Here is a 21,366-nt window from a genome sequence, read left to right on the forward strand (position 1 = left end):
TAGGGCAGCTAAGGACTGCGCATGCGGCCACATTTGCCGCTCCTCAGGAACTGAAGCCGAGGTAGAGGGAACATCGCGCTTCTGCTGTTTGCGCTTCCCATAACCATGGCGCTTAGCAAAACCTTTCAATTGCTTTTGAATGGGGCGTAGGGCCACTGCCAGTGCCTGCTGCACAGTCTGGGGGACCTTCCGGTCCAAGGCCTTATCCACTGAAGCTTGGACCGAGGCATCCAAGGCTTCTACAATGTTATCCTCGAGGACAGCCTCCTGCTGTCCTTCATTAGTTTCCTCCCCATCTGCCTCTCCATCTTCAGGGTACTGAACCCATTCTTCCATGGTGTTGAAATGATAAGAGAACAAGGGGAACAACCCTGGCAGTATATGGGGGTGGTGGGGGGGGTCAGCCCACTGCACACAACAAGTAATTATCACACCAACTGTACCCAAACCCCCTCAGCAAAGCTGTAGTCAATAAGGCCAGTGGCCAAGGTCCTTAATCTATGGAGCGTGTGCTCACTCTGGACACTCAAAATAACACACCCAGCACAGGTGATCGAACAAGAGGCAAGCCGGTGTGTAGAACGCGCAAAACGCGCGTTCTAGGAAGCCAGGGAGACGTGCCGAGGCGCGCCGCCCAAAACGCGACCAAATCCTACTAGAAACCAGCCCAAATGGTCAGCGTTTCTGGGCGCGCGCGTCGGCCGTGAGCCACCCGGCCTGAACGCAGGGCGCATTAGGGGAGCCTCTACGCGCCTTCAGGCAGCCGGTACCGGGCCCCAGTGATGCATGCGGAATGCCCCTCGCCGGTCAAAGACCGTGAAAACACGCGCTGAAAGCCGCGCTCTTCACAGCGGAAGCCGCGCGCTGACAGGCGCTCGCTCCACCACGGGAGCAGCCCCTGGAAGAAGACGGCCCAATCAAGGAAGCGCAAGGTGAGCGCTCGAACCGGCCAATAATTACACAAACTAAATATAAATCACACCAGAGAGCACCCCAGTCCTCAATCCATAAGCGGAACCACCCGCATTAGTCAGTTAATACATATAAACTTCTCCCAAGACACCCCCAAAGCGACAAGCAGAGTGAGGGGACAGGGAAGGTACACTTAACTCTGGCTTGTGAGCAGCAAAGAAAGAGGATGATGGGAGCACGCAAGGGGTTCTTATGGACTGTGGGGGCGTGCCTATACTCATGGGTGTTCATGGGTAATGAAGTTTATTGTTAATGTTTACTGAAAATATACATTTTCATTGGCTGCTGTGTTTTATGCAGTAAAGATTGAGAAGCATAATCTGAAGCCTCCGGTCCTGTAATAGAATCAGCCAGCCTTCCCCCACCTCACTCTGAGTTGGTAACAGGAAGCCAGGATTGCAGGACGAAGGGTCACGACCTGCGGGCAACTCGTGGAGCACTTTGGATTGAGAGAACGAAATTTAAATAATCTCAAACACGGAGCCCAGGAGTTACATTTTTGAATCTCTGCCTGTTCCCTGCGACGCGTTTGGTTCCACTTGTTTGTGCCACTTGAGCACTCTTCTGTAGTCGTCCTCGAGATCGGATTGGGTCAGTGTGGCCAGGTAATTAATTGGTAGCCAGGGACGGGGTAGGTGACCTGTTTCTATATTTCTGCTTTGAAAGTCATTTGTTCAAAGCAGCAGCACAACGTGGAATATAGAATTACTTCAGTGCGCTGGCATGTTAAATTTTTCAAGTGCACCATGTCAGCCTTGCAGGTGCGTGCCTTGAAAAGTTCATTGCTTTTCAGTAAAGTCAACTTTGCTACTCACAGGAATAGTGAGCTGAGCAGAGTTTTCATTAAAAAAATAAATTAAGGCATACCTGAGGGACCTTTATTTTTTCAAATGTGCTGTCGCAGTTGCCTAGAAAACACATTTAGTACTGAGTTTGTAATGGAATTTGCATTTAAATGTTGAAGGTTTTCCACTCCCCACAAAGGTTTATTTCAAATAATTGCAGTTTATCCACTTAAGTATTTTATTTCAGAAACATTGCTCTTCACATTTTTATGTTTTAATGCAGTAAATATAGTATCCACTTTGATGATTGGAAACAACATACAAATTGTGTAAAGTGTGCAGTATGGTGTTGTACTATAGAAACATAACTGTAAGATAACTCATTGTATCCAAGGATGCTGTGCTTGCATACTGATGGAGTGTCACAACTAATTCGTAGAGGGGGTTGTCATTCTGCACTTGTATGGATCCAACTGAACTTGGTGCCTGTCTCTCCCACTTCTTCATCCATCACTTTGCTAAGTGATGTGTACCATAACAAGATAGCACCACGGCAGACCTCCAGCAAGACACGAAAACACTTCTCACATAGGAACAAAACAAAAGAAACAAACTTCAACCGCACACCTTACAAGATGCAGCGTGCTACCCATGTACGCAAGTGCTTCAAAGCACCACATAGGTAGTAAGCGCTACACAAATATTGCAATCCAATCCAATCAGTGTGAGGAAATTGAAGTAATACGTAGCAAAAGAAGAGAAGAGTGATGGAGATAAAGCAGGACAAGGAGAATAAAGGCGGAATCAAGTGATATGTATTAATGGGAACAGGTAGAGGAAATCCTATTAAGAATACAACCCTTACAGAAATTGAAATGGAATTGAATAAACTAGCTTGGTGTGGCAGGGCATAGAGAAAGGAACAGAGTAATGGATGGATAGAAGGGCATCTAGGGTACAAAAGAGGGGTATTTTATTTCTGAATGCCATCCATGAAATTATTGTGCTACAGAAGTAATCTAGGTAGACTATCAACTGCCAAAATATACCTCAGTTAAGTATGAATAGCTATATATAGATTTAATATCCTTAATTCAAAATCTATACACTTTGAGACACTCACCAATGAAGTCCCATGGTGACATTTGCACTCGCTAACTACACTTGCTCGTACACACTAATCCAGGATTAAGCGTATGCCCCAAAATTCAGGATTAAGCTTTACGCCTCACCACTTTCAAATTCCACCAGCCGCCACTGGCACTGCAATTACGTGTTTGTGACATTTGGTGAGGTGCTTGGCTGTAGGGCCTCTACAGGTGCTGTCATTTTCACATTTCAATGTTAGCAACCATGACCTAGGCACAGACGGCTCCCCTCACCAGGGGCGGCCATAGGCATGTGCAAGCTGTGCACCTGCACAGGGCCACCACGCCAATATATAACCTTAATATAATAATCCTTGGAGGATGGATACATATCTGCGTTGCAGTCCCTGGCAGGTATTTTGCAGCCTCCGGCTCTGTTCCACTTCCAAACACCCTGTCCCCCCCCCCCCCCCTTCACTGGCCTCCGCGATCCGCCTCGCCCGGACCCCCTCCTCCAGGGCCACCATGAGCCTAGAGCCGTCCCTGCCCTCACAGCAGGAAGACGCTCGGCTTGGTTCCCTAGCCACAAGCGCTTGTTAATTTCATTTGGTAATTGTCTCATTTATAGGCTGTTCTTCCAATAATGCATTTTTGGCCTGTTGTAATCATCACATTAAAATGTGCAGGTGGCAAAAAAAAACTCTTCAGAGAATCAACAAGCCAAGCGACCCTAATGTTCAGTGTATTCCAGCGCACTTTCTAAACTTGCAGTCGAGCTTCGGTTAGCACTGGTGCAAGGACTTACGCCCCCCCCCCACCCCTGGTTTGGGCACCCCTGTTACTTTAATAAGGGCTACGCACATTTCTTTCCCTCGTATCTTGCTGATGTGTAGGTTCCAGGCTTAAATATCAATCTCCTCTGTTTTGTCTGAAAAAAATCCTCGCTCAACACGTATCCAGTGAAAAACGTTAAATACTTTTTCAAAAAGACATTGCTGGGTACAGTTTGAAGGCAAGTAATTTAAAAAGAAATGGGGGATAATTAAGGCTTATCTGCTGGGAAGGAAACTGTACGCTCTAGCATAACTATTTTGCTATTCTGATGCGTTTCTTCATATGCTGAGTGTAGGAAAAAAGGGAAAAATCCTGTCAGGCAACTTGATCAGAGTGGATTTACACCCCGTTTTTAGGTCAGTTCAAAACGCACCTGGCTGCAAAACGTTTTGCTTACAAGCATTGGAAATGCTGTGTGTCGCTTCGCGTCCAGCTGCTAAGTACACCACGTGGCAGCGCGAAGACCTGGTGACTGCCTTCTGCGAAGGACTGACTGATTAGGAAGACCGCACTTAAAGGCAATTCTTAGAAAATGTATTGATTTATTTATTCATTTTATTTTTATTAATGGGTCTGTTGACAGCTATAGAAGGAAGGGAGGAAGTCGACAAAAGTGACATTCAAGCAAAATGAGGCAGTGACCCATGTGTTTTAAGGAATACAAAGTGCAGAAAGAGCCCTAGTCCACACTGCAGTAGTGGTCCAAGACTAGAATGTGTCTGTTGTGTCCTGCTGGACACATTCTAGTTGATCAGCGTGTAATCCTACATTAAACACCCACCCACCACTGATGTCACGAGGCACGTGACACAGATAATAAAAGGAGTGAGCGCACGTGCTCCAAGCTCATTAACCCACCATACTGCGCAGTGTCTGTATCCAGTCATTACTACAATGAGGGCCTAGGGCCCCCAACACAACAATGGTGACGAGGATTGGCAGAGCCCCGGCGTGCAGCTGTTGCTGAAAGAAAAGGGGGGCGAATGCAGCCTGCCAATGGGCGCCCCCTACGAGGAAGCAGCGCCGGCCGCCGAGAGGCCCATGGGGCGTGTGCTGTGCCCCGGGCCTAGTCATTCATGAGGAGGTGATCGGGAGCCCACCCCACACCTCTCTGGCCCAACAGAGTGCTGCCGGGCTGAGGGAGGCGTATGAGGACACAGCGGACCGACCGGAGCCCACCCGTGTCGGCCGCAAGTGAGCCCCTACCGAGTGTAGATTGACGCGGTGCTCACTAGCGCTAAAGAAAAGGCCCGTAGGCCGGAGGTGAGCCTGAGTGCGGTGAATGGCCCGGGGGTTGCGCATGCCAGAAGCGACCCCCCTCGTACGATTGCATACCGAGCGGAGCCCACCCGCGAAGTCATTGCTCCTGGCAGAGCTCTGGCGGCACACTATGAACAATAGAATAAAGCAGCGCCGGCGGAGCCCACCCGCGGCCTGCCTGCAGCGTTCCCCGCCGCGCAGCGTGTGTGAAATGTGGCGCCGGGGTGACTGAACTGAGGGGAGAAGCGCCCGCAGCGTGTGGGAAGCCTGCAGGGCGTGAGAAGTGCCCCCAAAGGAACAAGCGGTCCGACCGGAGCCCACCCGGGTGGCCGCAATAGTAGAACCCCGACGTGAGGAGTCCCCGCCACGCGGTGCCCACCCGCATGGCAGAAGAGGGCCACTGGCCGAGAGCGACTCTCCAAGTGAAGGCGGCACAGCGAGAGCCCACCCCACTGCTTCCAGCCCGAAGGTGAGGTGCGAAATGTCCGGAGAGCGAGGGGGATGGCGGGAACCCACCCCGCAGCGATAGCAGCGGAGCCCACCCACTGCGGTCTGAAGGGTGAGAGTTTCAGCCGCAGACAAGGAGAAAAGCGGTGCCCACCCGCCACTTCCGGGAGCAACTCTACCAGCGACCCTCCCTCGCGCAGCACGAGAGCAGAGTGAAGCTGCAGCGGAGGGGAGAAGGGGACTCGAAGTGGCGAGGAAGCGCCCGCAGCGTGTGGAGAGCTGCTGGGCGCTAGCAGTGTAAAGCACTGTCCCATAGAAGGCGCCGGCACCAGCACCGACTTGCCCTCACCCCCCCCCCCCCCCCCCCCCCCCCCCCGCAGCAGGTGAAGTAAAGAGCTGCTGTGGGCGAAGAGAAGACTGCCTGCAGCCCGGGGCCGGTTGAGAGCCTATGTGTCAGGGGGATGGTGGAGAAGGCAGAGCATGTCCGCCCCCGGCTAATGTGAGAAGCCCCAACCTCCTAAATAAAAAAAAAAAATGAATAACGAAGGACTGACTCACCGTGGCAGGAGGAGAAGCCCTGCTGCATGGTGTGAGTCCCAGGGGGCGAGCCAAGTCAATGGGTGTGGAGGCAGCCCGTAGAGTGTACCCAGGTGTCCAAGAGAGAGACTGATGAGCAAGGAGGGTGCTCGGGGACAGTTACAAGCAGGAGTGGACCTGCACAGGAAAAGCGCTCACACCTGCTTGACGCCAGTGCCACAGCACACATATCCACAGCAGTCAAGTCCCACACAAAAGGAGGTACCACCAGCAGTGACGCGAGACCGGCAAGTGGCTGCACAACAGACTCACTGCAGCGCAAGACAGACTGCCAAGCAGGAAAGACTGCCAAGCATAAAAGTGGACAAACTGCATCCACCCCAACAAGAACCAAACAAGCACAAGACAAGCCAAGGGAAAGCCTACAGAGGTGAAACAAGCCTGCAGCGACGCGGACGAAGACGGAGACCCATCATCACTGCTCAAGTGACGCCTGTGGCCACAGGTGCTCACCGCAACTGCAGGAGAGAAAACATCACCACGCTGGACAGCAAGGGAGATTCACAACGTCTACCGCAAGCAGCAAGGTTCAAAGGCAACTGATGGAAGAGCGCAAGTGTACCCCGGACGTGGACGGTACAGGACAGCGCCTGACAGTAAGGAAGCCACACCTCAAGTACTAGAAGAAGTACGCAGCAAGTACCCAAAGTACTGGAAGATACAGAAGCGCAAGGAACAAAGCGACACTGAAGATGTACCACGACGGTACGAAGTGAAGCACAAACTTGCAACTGCCATGCACAATGATGTGCAATGAAAGAGTGGCGCAAGATCACCACGCCAAGAAGCTAAAGAGCCTCACCGGCAGCACGCACGAGAAGTGCACCCACCGGAGAAGGTCCATGGAGCGGTGAAGTAACCCTCCGGAAACAGCAGAGCACACGAAGAGCGCAGGCGAAACTGCGCCAACGCAAAAGCACTGCAGCAGAAGCACATGGCGATCACAACGATTGCGGATAGCGAGAAGACTCACGAAGAGGAAGCTGTCCACCCCTTCTGGTAGCAAGGAAGATCGCCCAAGAAGAAAAGGATGATCTGACCGCACGAGAAGGAAAAGAAGAAAGCCGACTTGCCAATAGGTCGCCAGAATGCTGACCCGCCATAAAGGCGCAGCAAAGGTATTCTGCCAGAAAGTCAGGTTGAAGATGTCATGTCAGAAGGTCCGATGTGAAGATCAAGAAGAGGTCCAGGGATGGGACCACGAAGAAGTCTGATGACACCGACCTGAAGAAAAGAAGTAAAACGGAGGCAAGAGAAAAGATCGTAACAACCGGTCCAGTCACAGAAGAGTGGAGAGAAGACAGTGTCCTAAAGCCAGGACAAGACCAGAGGGAAACAGGCGGAGTGCACGCTGCTTGAAGAAGCCTGGTCAGAAAGACTAAGATAGAAACGTGACCGCACCGTGTCGTGAAAAGAAAGAATGAAGAAAGAAGTCATGTGGCACGACGCCAAGAACAACATCTGGAAAAGGTGAGGAGAGGTGTAATAAATGTACACACTTACAACAAGAAGAGGTGACACACACCACAACATCGTGTACAGTGACCCACACGTCCAGGAGAACACAGATGGCACCCGGAACAGAACAGGCACCTATTCACAGGACCCCGATGACCAGTCGACTACAGGAGAGCACAGGCCGGACCATTGGCAACACCCACCTTTGGGATCGAGCGGAAACCTGGATGCGGAGGGAGCTCAGACGGCCTGAACAAGGAGAACTGACCAATCCTCACCAGCCCGTGGAGATCCAAGGGGCAAAGGCCTCAGGGACACCGGTGGCAGAGGGTCCCGAAAGAGAGATGGATCCATCGCCGCCTAACCTGCATGTCCCAGGAAGAAGAGGAACTTGTGCGCAAAGGCAGCAGTCAACAACTACCCTTCAGGTGGAGCTACGGACTTTGTGAGGTAGTACCCTCATCGTCTCCTCCATTCACACGCAGACTGTGGAGTTGGAGCAACGCTGTGGAAGAATACCCGGCCCAGTGGAAACCTGATGAAAAGGGCTTCCGGAACATCTCGTGGCAGGAGAACACCCGAGTCAGGGTAGTCCTAGTGAGAAGAATGTCCTTCAAACACTCCATCCTTTGTAATGTAAAGCCAAGCTGCCTACAGTGAAGAAACCGACGGACCAGTAGAAGACAACATCCTTCAAGTCTAACATCTGGTCATCCTGTTTGGCGTCACCCTCAAAAGCAAGATCTCAGTGGACTGACCAACACACTTCCACAGCGTAAGTGCAGAAGAGCACGCCCACCGAGAACCAGGACGTCGAGCCAAGAAGAATTAATATTTCAGCAGCAATTTCCACCGTCGTCATCAAGCAAGCAGCTGAAGAGACTCAATGTAAATCTGTAATTAGTGTATATTTATGTACTTCCTCCCACAGGTTCGGACTTTTGTCTTTCCTTAATTTTTATTAAATTTTGGGAGGAATGTTGTGTCTTGCTGGACACATTCTAGTTGATCAGCGTGTAATCCTACACTAAACACCCACCCACCACTGATGTCACGAGGCACGTGACACAGATAATAAAAGGAGCCGAGCGCACGTGCTCCAGGCTCATTAACCCACCATACTGCGCAGTGTCTGTATCCAGTCATTACTACAATGAGGGCCTAAGGCCCCCAACACAACAGTGTCCACAAGGCTTTCGTCGTTGGATCAGTGTATCCAATTTTTAAAGTTGCCCCTCTATCCCACACGCCAACTGGAACATGCTAGAGTGGCGCAGTGGCCAGTCCAGCCATGTGACTAGGTTATTCCCCAGTAGTTCAAGTCACCTCTGAGTTCCCTGCCCTCATAAAAGGATGTGCCTCCTATTGTTTCTATATAATTGCTTGGCTAAGTAAGTGTCTCAGCGAGGAGTCGCCGAGAAGGTCTGGGGTGTCCGCTTCCTGACTGACTGAAGAAAGGGTGACTCCTCTCAGTAGCCTCAGTGCCTCTCTGCACAGCAGATCTAATATAAGTAAAAGTTGACAATGTGTCTTCTTAAATTTCTCCAGCTAAAAGGAAAACGCTCACAAAGAGTTAAAAAATCTGCTTTGTCAGGTCTGATTGAGGATGAATATTGGTACCAAAAAGATTAGTAAGGTACCAAACTCCTGCTAATATCAGAAAGGAGAAAAAGGTAATACAAAGGTATTGAGAAGAGGCATTCTGTAGAGCGTTCTAACTTCACAGAGCACAATTTAGGGACAAAAAAGGATGATGCATGTGACAAACAATAGGCGAACAAATGTGTTGTGATTCACCCTTGCTTTCGAAAGTGCCTGATTCTTAATGGTACTAATGGAAACTGACATGGCTGGAATATATTCTGCCTTTTCTTGCATGGGTAACCTCTGTTAATATTCTCTAGGTAAACCAGCATCAAGGAGATTACAAATTATAAGGTTTGTCTATGCTCCCTTTCTGGACATCATGACACTTGCATGGCAAATGAACAAGCTCAAGATTGACATAGTTCCATCAGTGTTGCTTTTCATAATCCAAACGCCACTTACACCCTTACTCCAGGAAACTTGAGGAGCACCCCTCTGGGTGACCATGAGCATGGTGAAACCATGGTGGTTTCTGGGGTGCAAGCGTTCAGTACTTTTCTGAGTCCAGCGTCTCAGAAACATGTTGCCTGACAATGGGAGAAACACTTATACCTCTTCAACTCACAAAGAGCCGCCCAATGTAGCAGCAATTCAATGCATATTTTAAAAATAAGTACGTTGTTCCTAAGATGTCATATATGTGTTGAATGGCTAAACACTTAAAAGATCCAAATGGTGAGACCGATTGCATTGAAAATGCTTGTTTTATTGATGAGCGCCTGACAGCTCCCCCAACATTGCTGTTTTACAAAAACTGCAAATAAACAAAACAAGCATTGACAAGGCCATGAAATAGTGTGCATGTTGGCCAGTGCACAAAGACAGCACTAACTTGACCATAATAGTGCACAGTGACTCCCTCTCCTCAAGTATGACCGACCTAATCCTTCAGTCAAAGCCCACCAAGAGACTACATGATGATTAACACTACACAGCCTCCTTTTTCATGCAACTCGTAGACAGTAAAGCCCACGTGAGATGCGAAATGGCCTAGACAACCAAAATATGATAGTATCCACCTCTTGCACTTTTCTCTGGCATGCCTTAATTTTTTGAGGCTCACTTGCTGCCAACAGCAACACTTGCCCTTTTTAAGGAGGCAAAAGCCCAAATACGGAGAGGTGTTGTACTGCGCATTCTCAGGTTATGGCTTATTACCGGCACATGGCGAGCTCGCATCCTTACCACATCACAACTATGTGTATTATGTTAATGATACATATACAGAGTGAACTATATTCCACACTCTGCCAGATGTATGAAATCATAATTTGGGGACAACCTTTAGTAGATGAAGGGCACACATTTATATGAAATAAAGTACGAAACTAACACTGCCTTCAGCCTCATCCCCAGAGCTCTTAGTCACAGTGCATTATAAACACTGTTTATAATAAGCCATGATGGATAACTTTGGAGATGACCCTAAGGACTTTGCTGATTCCTCAAAGTGCTTGTCAGTGGGTCAAAATAATGTAATTGCTTGCATCACCATTTCTTACTTTTATTGTATATTATATATATAATAATATATCTATATATATATATTATAATATATTATATATATTATATATAATAATATATCTGATTATTGTATATATATATATATATATATATATATATATATATATAAATAATATATATGATATATAATATATACAATATATATAATAAGATATATTACATTTATTACGTACTCGAGAGCGTTCTGAACATGAGGCAGACGTGCTTACCGAACATCCCGATGCACGTGTGTAAGAGTTCATCCAGAGAGGCAGCCTTTCCCAGCGTGCTGGATCCCATTTCCCTTCATCTACTGCCAAAGCCTCAGATGCATCTTCTAGCGCGAAAGAATTACCGCTCTTTTTCTGCCTTTAATGTCATCATAACTCTGAAAGAAGAGCGTGAAAGAATAATTATTTTCTGCAGTCTTTAAGGTTTATGTTTTTGCCCGAAAGGAGTTGCAACAAAAAGTATGTCTTTTTTAAGCAAAAAAGTTTGACGATATACACAATACTGTACCTGTTAGGATCATGTGGCGTTATGTGTCAAGAATAAAGGCAACACTGACAAAATCCATAAAGTTCACACTATAATAAATATCTAATAAAAGAATCAGTGTTTAAGTATACTTCATGTGATTGTCATGTGAATTAAATTATTTGCTAATCTGTTTCTTAGATGATTCATTATAAAAGGACTTAAAAAACCATGAAAGGTCGGAGCCACTCATATGTATGAAGAATGCATGAACCAGCCAGAGCTGCAGCTCTTTTTTGTGTGCCTTGTTTGATTACAGAGTGGTATGAATTGCTATTATTTTTTTTTTGTGTGTGACCTAGTGGCGGCTCCTCCATTAGGAGTGTCACGCCCCCTCCTGTGAGCGCAGCAAAGGTAAAAAATAAAATTGTAATAAAGTCAATGTATTACCATTTTATTTTTCACTGCTCCAAGCCGAGTGTGTGACGGGGCAGGCCATTGCTGCTAATTTGCAGCAGGGCAGGAGTGGTGCCCACTCCATTTAAAAGTGCGCATGACACTTTGGCCAGCTGTCTTGCGATGACTAGCCTCACATGCACACTTTAAACCTCTCCAACCCAAACGGTCTTAGACAGCCTGGTGGAGAGCATGCATAGGCCCCCAGTGCCTGAAGGGGCGTTCAGCCAGACAGCTCCAACCAATCCTGGCGATTCTCTCATGCTGCTTAAGATTATTAGCAGGATGAGAGCGGCCTCTGGATTGGTATGGGGAGGTGGCTCTGAGACCACGCTCTGGATGAACTGCAAGAACGCCGAAGACTGGTGGAGGTAAGCCAGTGGGTAAGTACACATTTTATTTTTCCTTTATGACCCACTGACAGGTACTGCGAAACTAACACTGCCTTCAGCCTCATCCCCAGAGCTCTTAGTTACAGTGCATTATAAACACTGTTTATAATAAGCCATGATGGAGAATTTGGAGATGACCCTAAGGGCTTTGCTGATTCCTCAAAGTGCTTGTCATTGGGTCAAAATAATGTAATTGCTTGCCTCACCATTTCTTAATGTCACTCGCCGCCACTGGCATGACCAAATGCAAAACCTGTGTGAGCCAAACCTAGGACTTCTACTTACTTAGATTTAACAAAACTTTCACGTATATTCGCCTTAAATTATATCGCAACTGAAAGGTCAAATCCAATTTTTCTAAATTATTGAATTCAATGAAGCACAATGTTTGCACCTGTCTGTGAAAAAAAACAGTCTAAAATTCAGCAGGCAATAAAAGACAGACATGTTGGTAGATTCATCTTACCATAGACTCTGTTAAGTAATTATTGATAGTTATTACTTGAGTTCCCACAGTGGTCTTACAGACCATCTAGTTAAGAGAAAAACGCCAGCACTCTTTACCCAGGCTTGATTACTAACAATCTCCAACAATATGGATATGGATTCTGCAATGTTCCTCTGTTTGATGGCACCTGCCTTGGTTTTGAGACATATTGTGATATTCACCTGATGGCCTGCTTAAGGACTATAGAATCACAGCCTTATTCTGAGCACAATGGAAGTGCGGATTTAGGTGCAAACTGAGTTTCCACCTGAAGTCGAAAATCAAGTTGCAAGACACCACCCCACTGTTGAAGTATTCCCAACACAAATTCCATGAGGTACATTTTGAAGGATTTGTGTTGGAAAACAGGTAACGAATGGCGATAATTTGCAGATTTTAGGTGTGGTTAAACTAAATCCACAGGTTATACCTAACGGAGTAAAGGGTCATTACTGCATCCTTATGGCTATATCTGCCAAATCCATAATGGCACCCAGGTGATGGCCTACATGTATAGCTCCTCCCTTTAGTCCATTGCTACATTGCCTACTTGACACTGTCTTTTTAATATATACAACAAGCATTTGGTCAAGGCATTTTAATGTGGGCCGGACCCTAAGCTAGTAATGGAACACTTACTTTGTATTGTGTTGGTTGCTTGGTGTCTGTTCAGTAGTTATCACATAAGATAGAGCCTAAATGCCTGACATCTCTTCTGTAATATGTGGTTATTTCTTTATTTAAATGTTCTATAAAGTGATCATTTGTGACAGTTGCCAATTTGCAGCATTGGTGGTGTAGATGATGGCTAATGCTAAGGCTGCACCAAAGCATGCTGTGTGAATCTGTGTCTGTGATGTATGAAGAACCTTATATGGAATTTCCGATCCTGGGAAGCATGACGTTGGGTTCTGTGGATTGTTTCATCATCATCATGGGTAGGGAAGTGTTATGTTGTACCTTGTTATGTTGTACCTTGTTATGTACCTTTAAGATACATTGCATCGTGGTAGGAATGCTGTGAGGTTCTCAGAATGTAGAATGTGCATCTTTAGATGAGCGCAGCGGTTGCAGAGTAGCAAGGCTGTTTTATTAGCTGCTCCTTGGCGCTCACCTGTTTATCCTATATTGCTTCAATAAACCTGATTAAATTATACCATTGGCCTCCTTCATTACAATTGGCGACGATGGGACGTTAAGAAGATGGACCCAAGAAACTTAGAAATCACTTGGTGAGAGATCCAGTCGAGACTCCTGAAATTACCAACTAATTTCACATACGGACTGCTACTAGTTACATCATTTTGCGGTAAGCGGGAAGTAAGAAAAAAAAAGAAAATCGGAGCGACGTACCTTGCATTTCAAACAATTTTATGCCAGCGCGTGTTGCCCGTTGAATCCCTAGTGCTGCGTCTTTCGAACAGACGGTGGGATTCCGGGCGAGGAGTGCGCGAGAAGGAGGCGTACTAACAAGCCGTGCTGCGTCACTGTTGAGGACGTCGTGGAGCAAGGTCACGCTGCGTAACCTTACGTGGCGGCCATTTTGGTTAAGCAAGTCAATGTTTTGAGACAATGGCAAGTTCATGTACACGACTGAAGCAATAAGTCGGTACACTGTAGAAGAATCAGTCCGAAAATTATTTTATGAAAGGAACTTTCAATTTATACGGTGGATTTACAGGTGAGGCTGTCGGGGAGTGGTAATTAAAGTGAAAGTAAATAGTCTTCTTTAAAAAAAAAAAAAAAAGGAAGTTTATGGAGAAAGGAGACTCGAGTGGAAGCAGTGATACAAATATTATTACAGTGAACACAGAAGGAAGAATGGCACAACAAAACTTCAGCATTAGCGCTCCTCAACCATTTTGGGCTACTGGTACTCAACCAGAAAGAAAGAATACTTTATAAATTACATAGAGGCTGTTGATGAGGAGAAAAAAATGAAACCGGAACAGAAAAAGAGAATATTGTTACATTCTTTGGGAGCAATTGGTTTAAAGACTCATTCTCGTATGAGGAAAGTGGAAGATGCTAATCTTAATGTTTTTGAAAACTGCATAAATAACATGGATGAATATTTCGCACCTAAAGTGTGCATGGGAGTAACCAGACACAAATTCTTTCAAAGGAAACAGAGTGGATTGATGACCTGAAGAAGTTAGCAATTGATTGTAAATTTGGCGCAATCAATGATGAGTTGATTCGCGATCAGCTTGTTATGCATAATATTAATACGACCTTGCAGGATAGACTATGGGTTAATGGGGACGCGTCACTAGATGATGTTTTAGCCATCATGAGGAAAGCAGAGATGTCGGGTAGATGTTCCACAGTAATTAAAGAGACGGAACATGAAAAACCCCCAGGCGCAGTTTGCAAAATTTTACAACAAAACAAGACCCAGACAAAGTATCAACAGAGTCCAAGGGGACTGACAGGTTATCGTCAGAACCCACAGGGAAGATGGAATAGCCAACCAGCGAGGTTTCATAAGAAAGATACTGGAGGAGAAGAAAGAAGATGTTATCGTTGTGATAGCAAGGAACACTTAGCTTTTAGCAGGACCTGCCCTGCTATTAATAAGAAATGTGAAATTTGTGGGTTAGTTGGACATTTTTCAAAAATGTGCCGCAAACGCAGCAATGTAAAGTATGTTTGGGATGAAGAAGAGGTGATTGTTGAGGAGGATGAAGAAGGTTTAGAATGGGTAAAGAATGTAAGAGGTAATTGTGTCATCAACATATCTGATGAGGCGCTAGAAGGGAAACCTTTATGTAGAGTGTCCTTTGGTGGTGTAGTGGTGGAAGTATATGCAGAGAATGTAGAATGTGCATCTTTAGATGAGCGCAGCGGTTGCAGAGTAGCAAGGCTGTTTTATTAGCTGCTCCTTGGCGCTCACCTGTTTATCCTATATTGCTTCAATAAACCTGATTAAATTATACCATTAGCCTCCTTCATTACATGAAGATCTCTTTGAAATGGCATGTTTTCATTTTTTTGTCTTGAAGGCAGCTAGAGGTAATTAGGTTATACGTTTGGGTATATTCCATTACAGATCTGTGCTCCTATCACCTGGATAAAGTTGCTTCTGGGTGACTTGCACTGAAACTGGAACTGGCCACTGAGATCAGGCATCTGGGTGCACATCTGTGAAAAAGTACATCTAAGCATTTTGGGTTGTGGCATTAACATGATTGAAAACGGTACAGGGAAATTAGAATGTTATTATCTGGGCTACCAGGAGGCTGATATATTTAAGTTAAGGCAGAGTGTAGCTAGCTGGTTTTGTATTCTCTGTACTTTCATGATCGTTTTCTTGAGGTTTCCTGCCAAGACAGTGTTGCAGAAGTCCATTTTCAATATCACCACGTTTCTAGTCAGTTTGATTCGGTTTAGAAGCTGAATGAAAGTGAGGATTGCTCCTAGATACATGAAGTAAAAGTGGGTATTTTAGCTAAGCTAGGATTTGAAATCAATATCTTCTTCAGCAGAGCTGGGCATTGCTCCTAATTCTGCCAGCCAGACAAATTGTAAACTATGATCTGATGGTTAAATCGCTCTAAGATTTTTAGTCTCTGAGTCATTCAGGCAGAGGTAGCTTTCCTTCATCCAAGATGTATGTGTTGCAGTTATTAGGTGACATTTTTGTGACAATCTCTATGGCAGCACCTCATAATGTGTAGTTGGATGTCTTCTGCAAGCATTTGAAATTGAAGGTTGTATTGGAAATTACTTGTGCAAATGGTCTCATGAAAATTTTGAAAATAAGAGGGCACTTTGAAGATCCCTACCAGATCTCCATATTAGATAGACAACCTCTGCTTTGGAGGGAATTAACCAATTCCAATTTGATTAGCTACCATGGTACATTGAAGGACAGCTCAACTGGGATGCCAGCTTACCAGCTGCTTTGCGCACTTTCTCAGGATTCAATGGTGCAACCGAGGAGAATGGCATTTATATTAGAGGGTCAAGTACATATGCCAGATAACATTTCCAAGTTCTCTGAGATCAGATCATTTTGACCTTATTCTCAAAGAAAGTCATCAGGTTTTGAGAGTGTTAGATTATTTAACACCCCAGGTATGTAAAAACCCAAAATACTTGAAGAGCTCCCTGGAGTAGTTTGAGCCCTGGCTAATGCAGCTCTCAATTGTATCCTTCGTTACTTATTGCAGCGTTCGTCTGTCATTTTGAATTAATCTAGGCTCCAAGCATTACCTTGTATTGTACATTTAAGATGCATTATAATAATAACTTAATCTAAAATTTATTTTTAAAATGTTATTTTGCAACTATTTTTATTTAAGCTGTTACTATAATATATTATCAAAATTGTTCTATGTTGACTTTTATTGGTGTTTGAAAATATGATTTTATCATTTCACAAATACTCGAAGGTGTATCGCATGTTGCTAGAAATAATGGTGGAAAATAGCTATTGAATAGTGTAAGTTAATGCTTCAAATTCAGACTCATTCAGAAATATGGAAGGACAGGGTAATAAGGTAACAGAACTTGATCTAAATTCAGCTATTCAACAGTTAAAAATAAGTTATTGATGCCGCATGGGAAAAGCAGGTTTAGCATATATCCTGCAGAGTGGTTGAGAAGGAAATCATTTAGACGAAAGAGGTGGGGCTGTCAGCCTTTCAGGGAGCCCACTCCACATACAACACAATTGAATTTAACAACCTTTATGGCCATTATCTTGTCAAGAGATGTTTTTGTTAGAGTCGAAAGTTAAGATGGTATTGTGGGGATGGTTGGAATGGCATTCACTCCTGTTTGAAGTGGCTAGGCAATATGAATGGGAGCGATACAAACACATTGGTGATCACCAGTGCTCTGGACAATTCATAACGAGACACCACCACAGTAAGAACATTGCCTTATATGCCATTTCTACTCATTACTAATTTGAATAGGGACAAGTCCCCAGCTGAATCTCGCAGAAAATGACCATCTTTTATGTTGTGTAATCCCTGAATTTTGGCCCTTTCCTGTTTTGCTGGCAGTAGTACTCTGTGCACTTTACCCTTGCTGACCAATAGTAAAGGGCTTACGCTCCCCTTTCAACATGGTTGAATTAGCATATTACTCATTGACATATTTAACACACATATAAATCCATAGCATATGGTGACAAATGTACCCAGGGCCTGGAAGATAATTGCCACTACGGGATTGCACCACATATTTTGCCATCCACTGCAGTGGCAGTGAAAACATGGCTTCATGCCAACCATTGTAGCCTGACTATAGCAATGTAAAATCTGCAATTCAAGCAGTCAAAATAAACCCCTTTGGAAGATCTAAACCTCCCATTTAAATATTTATAATAAACCTCCAGTAAGTTGACCCTTGGAATTCAATTTTAACACGTCCTTACAGTTACCAGCATCCAAAAGCAGTTTTCACTGTAGGAAGATTGACTACCAGGCCATAGAGAAACACCGGGAAGCAATATTAAATATTGGTTTGCTATCTCCAGTTAAAGAACAGCTAAAAATATAGCCCAACAACTATTTCGAATATTTACTAAAAGTCCAATTCAACGGTGAAGTCAAAAGTTTAATACATATTATGAAAACATAACTTTTAGAAAGCCTTTTCCTAACTAACCTTTTCCCTACCTAAAGCATCTGGAGACTAATGAGATATGAAATATCTACCAGAGCAGAGACAAAGGTCTAGGTGTGGAGGGTGCTTTTGTTCCACTGAGAAGATGACCATTTGGGCTATGCTCAGAAGCTTAAGTTACTTCGAAGGGTCCCCCCTTGCCACAGGTAGATGTCAGGTGGAACTTTTTGTCCTACCAGTCAGACAGGCACCAAACCCAGTAGAGTGAGAGTTGCCCCCAAAACAGGTTTGTAGTGACCACAGAGGAGGGGCTGCTCATTACCTTGCCCACAACTCTGGATGGGCATATAGGCTCTGTTCAACAGGAGAAACTTTTCAACATTTTAGATTTTAGGTGTGAGGGCCCAGTTGGATTGTTTTCAATCAGGTTGACAGGAACAGCTGCAAAGTGGGTAGGGTTATACCTGGTATCTTTTACCCCATTGGTTATGGAGGGCCTAGAAGCACACCCACAAGCTAGTGCCGGACTTGAAAATAGCATGCCCTGGTACCCTCTTCAGAACTCAGAAAACTTTCAGGACTTGACTTGAGAGAAGCCCTAAAGGACTGGACCTGCTCCCTCTTGTACCAAGGACACAAAAGTGGACTCAAGGACAATAAGGCTGACCTCTTATTCAAGCTATTAGGACCCATCAAGCTACAACATACATTTTCCTGAAACTGCCCAGCTGTTCAGTTCCAACTGGGTCTGCCCTGGACTCTGCTGTTAGCCTCGACAGGAGTGAGTCTTGACCTCCATGTGCTGTTCCTGAAGGATTCTGAGCTCTGCAAAAGTGACTAAGCAAGAATTTAGAAGTCTTGACTAGGTGAAGGCACCAAAAGTACCTGGCTGGAGAGAGGACTTTCCTCGAATTTCTCCGGCTCTGAGCATTCCCTACCAGAACCAATAGACTCCACTGAACCTTGCCCAATGGCTCTCTGACCTAGTGGAGCCTCATTGTAAAGCCACCGACCCGGTCGAACCAGCTTTCTGTACCTGACCTGCACTTCATCATGGTTGTCCTTAAATCGCACCTAGGTCCGGTCTACTGCGACCAAATGACTGCTGTTGGAGATTAACGCCTTTTAGTGCTATTTTTATTAAAAAATGTAAAAAAAAGATATCTCCAGTTCCCCTTATTGGATTCTTGTCATCTTCTTGTCATTTTATGCATTAAAATCTACGCTACTTTTCAAATTCGGTTTGGGATTTTTATTATGGTCTGTTTTGACTATATTACTGTTTTAGTACTACTTAAATACGTTTCACATTGCCCTAAGTCAAGTCTATCTGATCTGAGCCATAGCTACTGGGGGTTTTGCTGAGGTTAATATTTTGACTTTGAGGGTTCAGCCTTATTATTCAAGGTGGGTAGTCACCCACTCTTGACTAATAGCACAATTTCTAACAGAACTAATGGATAAACTACTGCCTCTTTAGTGTCATCATCATCAAGATCAAATTCAATAGTCTACTGATATTATGTGTAATTTGGCATCCCCTTTTCCTACAAAACAGAGTGTCCAATTTACCTTAAACTGAGGATGTCCACACAGTGCCATAATCAGATATTTTCTTGCTTTTAATGATTTATTATGTTTAAGTTTCCTCACTCCCTACATAAATGTGTAACAGCAGAAGCCCATTTCCATGCCTTATATTATGGCAGCCAAACAAAAACAATGGCACCTGTGGGTAAATACTTAACAAGTTACAGTAATATGAATGCACAATGGCAATATGAGTGATATACAAGAAGACAAAAGGCAAGTAGGTGGTATATGCACTGGAAGAATATATTAAATACCAGCAACAGTAGATACACATGTAAAAAATTCACACATTTATATACATTTATACAATTTCAAAACAGTGTAATCGTGTCCCAAGTGAATACATTTTAACAAAAAACTAAACATATTCCAACCAATAATAATGAAAAAAAGTGACATGAGGTTCCTAACATGGATTCGTTTTTTGCAAAGGAAAAGAAGTGACCTGTATGTTAATTTCCAAATAAATGCAAAAAGTTGCCCAATAGCGGCAACTTATTTTTAAGAACGGTCCGCTTCTTTTAAGAGTTGTCGACGACGTTTCGACCTTATGAGGATAAAAGGTCTCTTCAGGACTGAATGAATGTGGGGCACCTGCTAAGTTCTACCGCGATTTGCGTATGGTGATTGTGACACCGTGAGGAAGGTGAATAATAGCAACTTACAGAGATCCCAGCCGGGACCCCTGTAATTACTGGATATGGCGTAAATGTAGCACACAGTCTCGCTGTTGTTTCCCAAACTAAGACTTGGGTTCAGAATAACCTCCAAGCACTCGGTGGTGCTGCAGGTGAGGTGATTTTCTTTAGTAACGATGTGGCCAACTCGTCTCAAGGCTCAGATAATGCTGGCTCTTGAACTACCCGTGTGACTTCGGACAATCCAGAGGATACAGCCGGCGTCTGCACAATGGCAGAGCTAACCGAACGACTGTGCGATGTGCGTCTATGGCAGCAGCATTTGCCCGTCTGTGGGTAAGGTTAACACAAACCTCTCTAGTTAAATACATTTTTGCATGGTTAATAACTTTTCTTAATTCACCATTTCCCAGGAGCTTTGTAAAAGCACAAGCCAGTTGCTCACTTTCATCTTGCAAAATTTAGTGGAGATTGGTCAAGAAGGGTAGGAGTTAAAAGGAAGGGGAAGCTAAAAGGATTTTTCACTTTTTACATGTATATAACCAAAGGTAATGTTAGTCACAGATAACAGACAAGCATTGGTAAAGCATGATCAGCTAAAAAAAGTAGAAAAACATTAAAAAATGCTTTTCTACAATTTCTTGGCCCCACAGAAAAAATGGGGCCATTTGCTTCAACTTATTTTCCAGGTAAGAGGCAACTTCTGCTCCCGAAACACCTACTTTTTTAGGGGCAGGGTGTGCATATAGTCTTATTGGTCTTACCCGCACAGAAATATCATGTTAGTTAGATACATTCCTTGTTATGCGCCAGTGCCTAGGGCTTGGAACCATAAGAGTAGGTAGGGTAGTTAACAGACATTATTGCCAGCAGGTAAAGACAATAACACTCAAGTAGTGTATGGCGCCAGTGACACTGTTCATGGCTTGGGCCTTTTAAGCACTTTTAGTTTCTCGGGGCTTTGAGACTCATTACTGCCTAGGGCCCATATTTCTGCGCTCTGACCGGCCGTGCACATTGATACTCATTATTGGCTTCAGAAATTGAGGTTCATTACTGCCTGAGAACAATTGAGCTCAATATTGCCTCAGGATGATAATACCTATTACCATCCCTGGGCACTGCCTGAGACCACTAATATTTATTTCTGCA

At 44.8% G+C, this 21,366-nt stretch overlaps 1 protein-coding gene across 1 annotated transcript in view; it reads right to left on the bottom strand.

Annotated features, from left to right (window-relative positions):
* Positions 1-21,366, bottom strand: part of RASGRP3 (RAS guanyl releasing protein 3) — a 672,488-nt gene that overhangs the window by 382,921 nt on the left and 268,201 nt on the right. Inside the window, exon 2 of the mRNA XM_078648770.1 lies at positions 10,822-10,979. Coding sequence (XP_078504896.1) covers positions 10,822-10,891 — 70 coding nt within the window. The 5' untranslated portion in view covers positions 10,892-10,979. The remainder of the gene's footprint in view (positions 1-10,821; positions 10,980-21,366) is intronic.

Source organism: Lissotriton helveticus, chromosome 6, assembly GCF_964261635.1.
Source record: "Lissotriton helveticus chromosome 6, aLisHel1.1, whole genome shotgun sequence".
NCBI lineage: Eukaryota > Metazoa > Chordata > Amphibia > Caudata > Salamandridae > Lissotriton > Lissotriton helveticus.